This window comes from Muntiacus reevesi, chromosome 19 (genome assembly GCF_963930625.1).
Source record: "Muntiacus reevesi chromosome 19, mMunRee1.1, whole genome shotgun sequence".
Taxonomy (NCBI): Eukaryota; Metazoa; Chordata; class Mammalia; order Artiodactyla; family Cervidae; genus Muntiacus; species Muntiacus reevesi.
Window position 1 is genome coordinate 38890713 of NC_089267.1, and position 12531 is coordinate 38903243.

General features: G+C 45.9%; 1 protein-coding gene across 4 annotated transcripts in view; it reads right to left on the reverse strand.

Annotated features, from left to right (window-relative positions):
- ARMC2 (armadillo repeat containing 2) overlaps positions 1-12531 on the reverse strand; it is a 159566-nt gene that overhangs the window by 54222 nt on the left and 92813 nt on the right. For all 4 annotated transcript variants that reach the window (XR_010659954.1, XM_065911817.1, XM_065911815.1 and 1 more), the window contains exon 13: positions 9564-9879. Coding sequence is in view for 3 of the 4 variants with exons in the window: in XM_065911817.1 (XP_065767889.1) it covers positions 9564-9879 (316 nt within the window). In the remaining variant the exon portion in view is untranslated. The remainder of the gene's footprint in view (positions 1-9563; positions 9880-12531) is intronic.

Sequence of the window (12531 nt, forward strand, 5' to 3'; positions counted from 1 at the left end):
TCACAGTATTTGTTTCTCTCTGTCTAACTTATTTCACTTAGCGTAATATCCTCCAGGTCCACCCATGATGCTGTGAATGGCAAAATTCCATTCTTTTTTATAATTAAATAGTATGTTTTATCTTCTGTATGAAACCAAAGCTCCTCAGGGATAAGAGGGAGGTTGTGAGCTGAGCAGGACTGTGCTAGCTCTTACACTTTCTGATTTAATTATCTCTCCTTTGGCCTTCTTTTCATTAAAGAGAATGACCTTTTTATACTCTACTCTATTCAAAGGGAAATTCAGTCTTCTGTTGCCCTACAGAGAACACACTGGCCCTTCAGCCAGTAGTCCCTCTGCCCCACCCCACAGCAGCCAGCATGGGTCCTGTTACCTGGTAGACACTCAAAGAATACTTGGAGAAAGCAAGAACAAATGAGATCCTAATTGCCTGTTTTCTTAGTTCAAATACATGAAAGTGTTAGTCGCTCAGTCGTGCCCAACACTTTGGGACCCCATAGACTGTAGACCTCTTGGCTCCTCTGTCCACAGGATTTTCCAGGCAAGGAAACAGGAGTGGTTTGCCATTCCCTTCTCCAGGGTATCTTCCCAACCCAGGTGCATCTGTCTCCAGAGATCCTCGCTTGCTTGGCCGTGACTCTGGGGCTGGAATCCTGATCATCTCCCTGCTGGCTGTGTGCTGTGTACAAGTCATTTAACCTCCTTGGGGCTCAGTTTCCTTGTCTGCGAAGTGGGGTAATAATCGCACCTACACTATGAAGTTTAAATGTGTTAATACATGTAAAGGGCTTATAAAAGTGTATGGCACATTGCAGGTGCTAAATAAACATCTGCGAGATGCACAGATGGGCTATCCAGAAAGATGACTCCTGGGGAATGGCTTGGGTGAGTGTCTAACACTTAGCAAAGAGGAAGTCTCAGCCCCAGTTCCCTCCTTCCTGGGACTGATGATGCCAGATCTTGGGCAGTATCCAGGGATCTGTTTTTTCTCTTGCATTGGTGGGAGAATTAGTTAACTTGCCCAGAAAAAGAAGGGTAACTCTTATGTATCACCACCTAAGAGGTGATGTCCCCCTGTAGGACCTCACGTTTGGGAGCAGGAAGAATGTCTGACATCCAGGACAAGAGGGGAGGTGTTCACAGCTACCAGGCATCTACCATGAAGGGCTCCAAGCACTTTACATGCATTTAACCCCACAAAAGTTTGTTTTTAACAGTGCTTCTATTCAAATGCACTTACAAGCATTTGTGCTGAGATTAGTCACTCAGTCGTGTCTGAATCTTTGCAACCCCGTGGACTGTAGCCTGCCAGGCTCCTCTCTCCATAGGGATTTCCCAGACAAGAATACTGGAGCGGGTAGCCTTTCCCTTCTCCAGGGGATCTTCCCAACCAAGGAATCGAATCCAGGTCTCTCACACTGCAAGCAGATTCTTTACCAGCTGAGCTACCAGGGAAACCATTTAAACCCACAGTAATTAATACTCTAAAGGTGTCTGTCTCAATCAGTTTAGGCTGCCATAACAAAATGCCATAACCTGAGTGGCTTAAACAACAGGAAATATAACAGTTCTGGTGACGAAATGTTTAGGATCATGGTGGAATTCTGGTGAGAGCTCTTTCTGGCTTGCAGATGGCTACTTCCTCTCTGGTCCTCATCTAATTATTTCCCAAAGACTCCATCTCCAAATACTGAGGTTTAGCACTTTGACCTACTAATTTGGGGGATACAATTTAGTCCATATCCCATTTTCTCCTTCCAGATGAGAACACTGAGGCTTACAGAAGTTATATCTTGCCTAACTTCACAGAGCAGACATCTGAATTGAGGTCTGTCTGACTCCCACCATCCTGCTCTTTCCACAGTATCTGGCTGAGTGCCCAAGAGAGCTAGCAGCAGCAATACTTTGCCTCCAAAGGGCATGAGAGACCCACACAGCCCTAATGCAGCTGACACATGGATGAAAGAGAATCTGGAATTTGGAGCTGCTACTAAGGTAGCAAATCTCTGAATGTGAGGGCTTGCTGAGAAGGCTGGTTCTTATTAGAAATATATACATTTTTTATTTCTAAAGACCCTTTGCAATGATCCTGGCCTCTGGAGGTGAGTCCTGGGGTACAAGCAACTTTTCTGTGAGGGGAGCAGGGCTGGGGAGAGGTGGAGGACAAGATCCCAAGGGCTGCCTTTCCCCTTGCGTCAGGGAGGGTTCAGTTGCTCAGTCATGTCCAACTCTTTGCAACCCCATGGACTGCAGCACTCCAGGCTTCCCTGTCCATCACCAACTCCCAGAGTTTGCTTAAACTCATGTCCATCAAGTTGGTGATGCCATCCAACCATCTCATCCTCTGTCATCCCCTTCTCCTCCTGTCTTCAGTCTTTCCCAGCATCAGGGCTTTTCCAATGAGTCAGTTCTTTGCATCAGGTGGCTAAAGTACTGGAGCTTCAGTTTCAGTATCAGTCCATCCAATGAATATTCAGGACTGATTTCCTTTAGGATTGACTGGTTGGATCTCCTTGCAGTCCAAGGGATTCCCAAGAGTCTTGTCCAACACCACAGTTCAAAAGCATCAATTCTTTGGTGCTCAGCTCTCTTTATGGTCCAACTCTCACATGCATACATGACTACTGGAAAAACCATAGCTTTGACTAGAGGGAGAGTGCAGTGCAGTAAAGGCAGCAGCCTGGGAAGAGCACTCAGCACTGAGGATTACCAAGGCAGCAGCTGCCTTGCCCTCAGGTAAGCTGTGAGTGGGACCCCTTTTACAGTCAGAGTCAAGCCTGGCCCTGGCCTGCCTTCCAATGCCACTACCGGGCCCTTCAGAGGGAGGCTGACACTCTGAAGTGTGTGTGTGCGCGCATGTGCACATGTGTGCATGCACATGTCAGTCGTGTCTGACTCTTTGAGGCACCATGGACTCTAGCCTGCCAGGCTCCTTGACCAGCTCCCTTCTCCAGGGATCTGATCGCTATTCTGCACTGATGCAGAGGTACCAGGTGGGAAGCAGCAGAGATCAGCTGAGGGGACTTCGTAGAGCTCAGAGCATTCATCCTTGCAGCTGAGCTGCCAAGGGAAGGGTGGAGGTGTACGATCCTCTATCAAGATAAATTTACCCCTCATCCCCATAAAGCTCTTTGAGGGAGGTCAATCTTTCCGGAGACAGAAAAGACAAGGGATCCCTCTGCTTGCCCTAACAACTGCCCGCCACCATGGGCCAGGTAGAAGGCTTTCTTCACATGGGCTTAACCTCAGACAGCACTGAGATCTCATACACAGAGACGGAAGCATTCTTGGATGAGACCTCTCACCACCTGCATCGGGGCTGGCCTGGGAGAGGGAGTTCTAAAAAGAAAATGCAGATTCCCGGGTTCCACACCTCACTTGATCAGTCACAGCCTCTAAGGGTGGGGTTTAGAATCTGTGTCTTTCATGAGCTCCCTGCATGATTCTTATGCACAGTGTTTGAAGTGCCAGATTTGAATTTCATTGGTCACTTTAGAGCAAAAGAAAGAAAGTAGGTTATGCGCAAGTACCAGTAACCTCAAGAGAGTATACTGGATAGGCCTCGTGTGGGAATCCCCCAGTGACAGAGGCAGAGTAGCTACCCTCCCAGAGGACTTGATGATGGAGGTACAGAGGGGAGAGGCCCTAGCCCCCTGAGGACTCTAGCCAGGCCCCCTTGGTTAATTAACCCTTTTAGTTCTGGTCCAATATGCTCTCTGCCTCTTTTTTCTGCCTCCAAAGCATTACTTTCCTAGAATTCAAACTGAAATTACCCACTGTATTATATTTTTAGTTAATAGGTAGAAATGTAATTTCTAAGCTCATAAAATATATGTAAGACCAGAAACGTTCTCACTTCACATATGAATAATTGCAATAAAATGAAACATGAAGAGCTTTCTTTCTTGACTATTCACAGTGATGTGCTCCCAGTCCAGGTATCTGAGGGCAGGTCCTCAGGCTCTCCCCAGGTAGCTACAGTCAGGTGAAATGATTTGGCCTGCCAACAGATGAGAACTCATCCAGTGGGTTTCAGGCTCCTGCCAGCTCCTCACTAGCCAGAGAGGCTAAAGGTGGTTCTCTGAGCACCGGGTCTCAACATTTAAGAGGCAGAAGAATCACCTGGGGTGGGCAGGAGGACTGAAATGCATATTTCAACCCATCCTGCAGGTGAAGCAAGGTAAGACCCAGAAACTAGAAAAGGAAGCCTAATGAGCCCCACAGCTGATTCTGAGGCAGTTGGATCCCTGACTTCTGGGTGGAGAACTGATCCACCAGATGCAGAAATAAGACAGGGAGGTACTAAAGTCCAAGTCCTGCAAGGTTTGAAGTTGTTAGAGAAACTCCATTTTTGGAGCAGCTCAATGCAGATTTGCAAAGACGGTATAATGTGCAGTCAGCAGCTTGGAAGAGAGTTCTAGACTAATGTGTAGGTTTTGAGTTATCACATGGAAGTGATATGTCACAAGGACAGGCCTCAGTCAGAATTTAAGAATCTTGGGAATTCTCTGGTGGTCCAATAGTTAAGAACCCACCTTGCAATGCAAGGGGCATGGGTTTGATCCTTGGTCGGGGAACTCAAAAGCCCATATGCTGCAGAGCAACTAAGCCCAAGTGCCCCAACTATTGAGCCCATGCACCACAACTAGAGTCCACGCGCTGCAACGAAAGATCCCACACGGTGCCATGAAGATTCCATGTGCCGCAACTAAGACCCAGCACAGCCAAATAAACATTTAAAAATATAAGAATTTAAGAATCCTTAAGATCAGCAACATGTGAGTAACCCTGCCACTTACTAACTTTGTGACTTTTAAAAGTCATTTCATCTCACTGAGCCTGTTTCCTCCTCTGTGAAAGGCCTAAAATAACAACCCACTCTCATGTGGCTGCTCACGTGAGGGAACAGATGTGAACATGCTTCTTAAACTGGGCAGCTCCAACGGTGATCATTTTGTAATGTATAGAAATAGTGACGCTCTATGCTGTAATCCGGAATTAACATAGTGTTGTAGTTCAATTATATTTCAAAAAACAAATATAGAAAAAAAAAAAAAAAAAAAAACTACGCAGCTCTGTAACAAGGGAAGGCAAAGTCAGTTACAACCCCACACACCAAAAGCTATGCTCTGGGGCTCAGTCCCCTCAGCCTTCATGCTCTGTATGTACTTTGTTATGGGCACTTCTCATGAGCTTTTGTGTATATGCCTGATATTCCTCCATGATGTACTCTCTTCCTTGAAAGCAGATACCAACCTACACTTTCCTAAATCTTGTGATGGATGGAGTGTTTATGTCTCCTTCAAATTCATATGTTGAAGCTCTAACCCCCAAAGTGACTGTATTTGGTGATAGGGCTGGTGAGGTATAAAAGTTAAATGAGGTGGTGAGGGTGGGGCCCTCATCCAATACGACTGGTGCTCTGATAAGACGAGGAGGAGACACCAGAGCTCTCTCCCCGTCGTGTGAGGACACAGTGAGAAGGGAGCCATCTACAAGCCAGAAAAAGGATTCTCACCAGGTATCAACCCTTCTGGCACCTTGACTGGGACATCCAGCCTATGGGCTGTGAGAAATAGATTTCTATTGTTTAAGCTACCCAATCTGTGGTATTTTGTTACAGCAGTCTGAGCAGACGAAGAAACCTCTTTTTAGAGGAGCACAGCACCGACTATCTAGTGAGGTTATACAAAGGGCTAAAGTTCAAAGGTTGCCCCCAAACATTATTTTCATCAGACATTAAAGCTTCTTTGACAACAACAAAATCTTTCAGAGTCTGGTAAGTAGTGGCAAAGTAGATATCTCTGGATGGCAGTTAATTTCCTTGCCCACTGGCAGGCAGAGGTGCCCATGGAAAATGACAAGGCCTAAAAAGTGGAAAGCGGGCGTGCTACGGACTGAACTGTGTCCCTCCCAAATTCATATGTTGAAGCCCCCATCTCTAATGCAGCTTTTAGGAGATAATTAGGGTTAGATGAGATTGTAAGGGTGGAGTCCTTTTCTGATAGAATTGGTGACTTTAGAAGAGGAAGAGAAAGGAAAAATGCAGCCATCGATGAGCCAGGAAGAGAGGCCTCATGGGAACCACGCCAGCACCCTGATCTCAGACTTCCAGTCCCCTGAAGTAAGAAGATAAGTTTCTGTTGTTTGAGTCACAGTCTGTGTTATTTTGTTATGGCATCCTGAGCAGATTAAGGCAGGTTTGGGTGCTTAGCATTAGGTGCTGCTGTAACAATTACCTAAAAATATGGAGGCAGCTTTGGAATTGAGTAATGGGTGGAGGCTGTAGGAGTTCTGAGGGGCATGCTAGAAATATGGATGTTAAAGGTTGTGAAATAAAATTTATATTTTATGGCAAGATAGGAAAAATTTAAACATAACAACTCTTCTTGGCCTCTCTCTCCTCACTGTGCTTTGGGTATCTGCCAAACCTCTCCCTCAGTAGGAATATCTGCTCAACCATAAAGAGCAACATTCTCGTAGCATCAAGACAAGCCCCTCCTTAAAAGACAATAGTCCTTCTTGACCTTGTAAGGCGTCACATGACATACCAGGATGATGCTTAGATCTGGAAAATGTAAACTGTCAATAACACATCATTTGATGTAGGGCCCTCTGTCTCAAAAAATCTTATACAACTGTGCCTTGATTTCCAACCAGTGGAAAAGTTCTCAAGAGCTTTCTGAGATGTTCTTCCTGGGTTACAATCCTCAAATTTGGCTTGAATAGAATTTCCCAATTCTTTCTTAGATTCACTGATTAATTTTTCATTGACAAGGTGATTCTGGCAAAGGGTGAAAGACAAGAGAAAGCTCCCATCTTCTTAGAGAACACAGAAATAGTCATGAGTACAACGCTGCTAGAGAAATGGACATAAAGGCCACTCTGGCAAAGTCTCAGAAGGAAAGGAGGAACATGTCATTGGAACTGCAGGAAAGGAGATCCTTGTTATAAGTGGCAAAGAACTTGGCTGAATTGTGTTCTAGTGTTTTGTAGAAAGTCTAACTTGCAAGCAATGATATTGGATGTTTAGCTAAGATTTCCAAGCAGAGTGTTTAAGGAGAGGCTTGGCACTTCCTGACAGCTTATATTAGCATGTAAGAAGTGAGGGATGGGCTTCCCTGATAGCTCAGATGGTAAAGAATCTACCTGTAATGCAGGATACCCCAGTTTGATCCCTGGAATGGGAAGATCCCCTGGAGAAGGGATAGGCTATCCACTCCAGTATTCTTGGGTTTCCCTTGTGACTCAGTTGGTAAAGAATCCGCCTGCAATGCCGGAGACCTGACTTCAATCCCTGGGTTGGGAAGATCCCCTGGAGAAGGGAAAAGCTACCCACTCCAGTATTCTGGCCTGGAGAGTTCCAGGGACTGTACAGTCCATGGGATTGCAGACTCAGACACAACTGAACGACTTAAATTTTCACTTTCACTTCAGAGAGGGATGAATTGAAGAAGGAACCTTCAAGCAACAGGAGCTAGAACTTGCAGACTTGGAAACTTCTCAGCCTGTCCATATTGCAAGAAATAAGAAAACGTGTACAAGAGGGAACACCATGTGTGTGGTTGTCTTATTATCACTCAGTACAGAGTTTCAGAGATTATGTGAGCAGAAGCACTGCCAGTCTGAACTGAAGGGGGCAGAAACAGGACCGAGTGAAGGAAGCTGTCAGACTCCTTGGACTTGACAGGACAGACTGTGGAATATGCACAGTTGGGAATATGCACTATTCTGCGAGTAGAGGAGAGAATGTCCCCAGCAGTGATTCAGAGATCAGCGGGGCCACTGCCTCCATTTCAGCAGGTCACACTGGTCTTCATCCCAAAGCCTTAAGGGCAAGACTGCACTGCAGAGCCCTGGCGGCCTAACTGACAGAGCTGCTGGAGGCAGGGCCACTGCCCGTGGGTCTGGAGGGAATAGCATGTAACCAAAGAGGATTATTCTCAAGCCTTAAGATCTTATGGAATTCACCTCACCAGGCTTGGGACTCGGAGAAGGCAATGGCAACCCATGCCAGTACTCTTGCCTGGAAAATCCCATGGATGGAGGAGCCTGGTAGGCTGCGGTCCATGGGGTCGCGAAGAGTCAGACATGACTGAGCGACTTCACTTTCACTTTTCACTTTTATGCACTGGAGAAGGAAATGGCAACCCACTCCAGTGTTCTTGCCTGGAGAATCACAGGGATGGGGTCACACAGAGTCGGAAACGACTGAAGTGACTTAGCAGCAGTAGGCCTGGGACTTGGTGGGGACACATCACACTTCCCTTTTTTCCTATTTCTCTCTTTTGGAATAGGACCATCTATCCTGTGCTGGTCCTGCCATCCTGGTTTTTTTTTTTTTATATAACTTGTCTGGTTTCTCAGGTTCAAGCAGGAGAGGAACTGTTCCTTAGGATGTCTCATATCTCACAACTCATGATAGCTGATTTAGATGATATTTCAATGAGATCTGGGACCTTAGACTTCAGAGTTGATGCTGAAATTAATTAACAACTTTTGGGGCTGTTGAGATGGAATGAAAGCATTCTGCACATGGGAAAATCAGGAATCTGGGGTAGCGGGGATCAGAGGTAGGATATTATCAACTGCATTGTGTCCCCTCCCCCAAATTTATATGTTGAAGCCTTAAACCCTAATGTGATTATTTCCAGAGACAGGACTTTTAGGAGGTCAAGTTAAATGAGATCATAAGGGTGGAGTCTGTATCAGATAGGACTGACGGTCTTACAAGAAGAGAAAGGTCATTCTCTCATGTGTACCCACACACACTGAGAAAAAGCCACAGGAGAATGAAGCTACCTGCCAGTCAAGAAGAGAACTCTCACCAGAACAGAATCAGCTGGCACTCTGATCTTAGAATTCTAGCTTCCAGAGCTGTGAGAAATATGCTTGTGTTGTTTAAGCCACCCAGCCTGCAGTGGTTTGTTATGGCAGCTCCAACTGTCTAATACAGGGGAAAAGACGGGGCCTGAAGACTGTAACTGTGGATAATGTAAAAAGCTGAAAAAAAATAAAAAGACAAATAAACTTCAATTATGTGGACTAATCCAGGAAATATCTGGAATTTTAAACTCTGTTAAGTATAGGCCAATTTTGATAATTTGACAAGCTTTTTTTTTTAATAAAAGTTGTGATATAATTCACATGCCATAAAATTCACTCTTTTAAATTGTACAGTTCAGTGGGTTTTAGTAATAATTCTGGTAGCTCAGATGGTAAAGAATCTGCCTGCAATGCAGGAGGCCTGGCTTCGATCCTTGGGTAGGGAAGATCCCCTGGAGAAGGAAATGGCAACCCACTCCAGTATTCTTACCTGGGAAAACCCATGTACAGAGGAGCCTAACTGGCTATAGTCCATGTGGACACAAGAGTTGGACACGACTTATGATTTCAGGAGGATGTACTACTATTTTTTTTTCCTTTTTTAAAAAGCTGGATTATTTTTGTCTTCTGAACAGAAGACAAATGAATCTCCTGTCACAACTGAGAAGGCTCATTAAAGCGAGCAGGTTGTACTGCTAAAACCCTCACAGAACCCCATCTAAGGCCATGTTTCTTACCCAGTGTGGCGAGGAGAAGGCCGACGATGTGCGAGTGGGCGGCGATGGCCGGGCCCACGCCAGGGTGGATGGCCAGGTTGGCGAGCACACGGGTCAGTTTGATGAGCACATCCTCTGCCTGGGCCGGCCTCGGTGCCTTGGGACGCTCATCTCGTTCCCCCCGGCGCTTCCCAGAATGCAGATCCAGTTTGTAGAACGTGTGGAATAAAGACAGCAGAGTTGGGATGCTCCCTTTCTCCTTGGAAAACTGCTCACGAGCCTGGTTGTTTTTCGCTGTCAGGTTGCCAAGAATAAAAACAATGCGAACAACTAAATCCTGCAATAAATTAAAGACAAAGAGTTATGAGAGCAAAGGGACTGGGACAAGTTGTTGGGAAGAGGACAGTATTTAATTAATTCATGATTTAATTAATAGGAAGATGGAACACGTCTGGTTTCTGCTGACTTGTACAGTATTTGATTTCCAGGATTGGTGCAAAGTGACAGAGGAGATTAAAAGCATTTGGCAGCAATGAAAGAATACAAACTGATTGATGCCGTTAGCAAGGTCTATTAACTTCAGATCTTTCATCTGAAATTCAGGCTGGCTTTTTTTTTTTTCTTCAGAAAACAATTAGTTGAGTGAGATGACATTACTAACACTGTGTTATATAAATCTAAGTCTTGACACAAACAGGTTTCTTGAGCACCCAAATCTTTTCCTAAAAGTTCACCTCCTGCTCAAGTACTCTGTTTCCAAAAATCGGGTGTCTGGTCCATAGGGGCAGTCAGTTTGTGTTCCATCAGACTTTCTCAGCCAGGGCACTGCTAACTTTGGGGGTTGGATAATTCTTTGTTATGGGGGGCTGTTTATGTTTAGTGGCACCCCTAACCTCTCCTACTAGATACCAGAAGCACTTCCTCACATACCACAACCAAAAATGCTTCAATGTCCCGTGGGGGCAAAATTGCCCGCAGATGAAAACCACCATTACAGAGTATTTACCACTTTAAAGCAGTATTTGTTTTTCTTGAGCAGGGTAGTGGTTACGTTGCGGGAAGGGGGACCCCTTCCAGGGCCCGAAACTGGGCTCTTGTCTAACACTCGGAAATGAATTGTCCGAGGAGACACATGTGCTGACAAAGCAAGAGGTTTTATTGGAAAAGGGCACCCAGGTGGAGAGCAGGAAGGTAAGGGAACCCAGGAGAACTGCTCTGTCAAATGGCCTGCAGTCTCGGGTTTTATGGTGATGGGATTAGTTTCTGGGTTGTCCTTAGCCGGTCATTCTGACTCAGAGTCCTTCCTGGTGGTGCACGCCTTGTTCAGCCAAGATGGATGCCAGAGAGGATTCTGGGAGGTGGTCGGACAGATGTGTCTCCTTTTTGACTTTTCCCAAACTCTTCTGGTTGGTGGAGGCTCATTAGTTCCCTGTTCCTTACCAGGACCTCCTGTTGTAAAACAACTCATGCAAACAGTTACTATGGTGCCTGGCCAGGGTGGGCGGTTTCAATCAGTGTGCTTCCCATAACAGTTACATGGCTGATGCTTTTATAACTGCTTGCTAAATGGTACATATATGTTTTGTGCACTTTTCTGTATATAAGCCATTGTTGCTGTTTAGTTGCTAAGTTGCATAGGACTCTTTGCAACCCAATGAACTGTGCAAGGCTCCTCTGTCCATGGGATTTCACAGGCAAGAAGACTGGAGTGGGCTGTCATTTCCCTCTCTGGTATATAATCTATATTTAATAACAAATAAACCTTTCTTTAAAATCTCAGCTGAGAACAGTTTATGACCGAACAAGAAACAGAAGCAACTGTACTCTAAATTTGACAACAGTGGGCAGACAGACCAGTTCTGTTGTTAAAGGAACACTTGCTGAGGGGCTACAACTAGCCAGGGCGCTGACACTCATCATGCAGGTCCTGTTTACAGACAAGACATGGGCTTGGAGAAGCTGCCCTTGTCACAGCCAGTGAGGGGTGGAGTTAGAATTTGAACCCCAATTCTCCAGACCTGGAGTCTGGTACACTAGCGCCTCCCAAGAGGTTCCTTATTTACCTCCTCCTCTGCCTTGCCTGCTTTCTGAGCAGTAAAGGAATTCTCTCCTTTCAAATGCAAATATAAGGAGGAATTCCACAAACCCTACCTTATCAGATCTGTAGTTAGCAGCAGCCTTAAGGAATTGGGACAGAGGGCAAAGGGCTGGGCTGGTTTTTCTCCAGGTGGGACCTGGGGGATGGGAGCAGCCCCAGCACTGCGTGTGGCCTAAAGAGTGGAGGATCCAGGACAAAGGGCAAGATGCTGGGGCTTGCCTGGGTCTGCTCTGCCAATACCAACTTGTTCCTGCTTGTTCTTGAAAATGTTTTCCCTGGCCCTGGTGGAGAAGCAGCCAGGCTGCTGCCTGTGCAGCTGTGAACCATTTGCCAACATTAAGAAAGGACAGAGTCTAACACGATGGGCACTGGCCCAGGAGAGCGTTCACACCCAGAAAAACCTCAGCTGGGCAGTGTGCAACCCATCACGCAGGTGGTCCAGGCAGGCGACTCACTCCTGCCCCCACCACGCTGGGGTCTTGGGGAATACACACATACACAAACAAGGATGAGGCAAGGGGCTCTGAAGAGCTTGCCATCTACTTGAGAAGACAAGGCTAATAATGAGTGGAGAAACTGCAAAGACTGAAAGGGCTAAGGAAGAAACTAGATACCCAAGGGGATTATGGTTCCCAGCTAGAGAGCCAGGCAGCCTGGGTCACACTTCACTTGGCCTTTCTGTGTCTCGATTAACTCGTCTGTAAAATGGGGAAAACACTGTGATGCAAAATTAAATGAAACAAAACAGGTAAAGCACAGACTGCAGTGAGTGATGATTCAGGCACTGTTCTGAATCCTTTACTATCAGTAAAATATTCATAGCGTTAACCTACGTGGGAAAGACCAGTGATCTTACAGGAATCTAGATAAGAGAAGGCTCAGCGAACATGG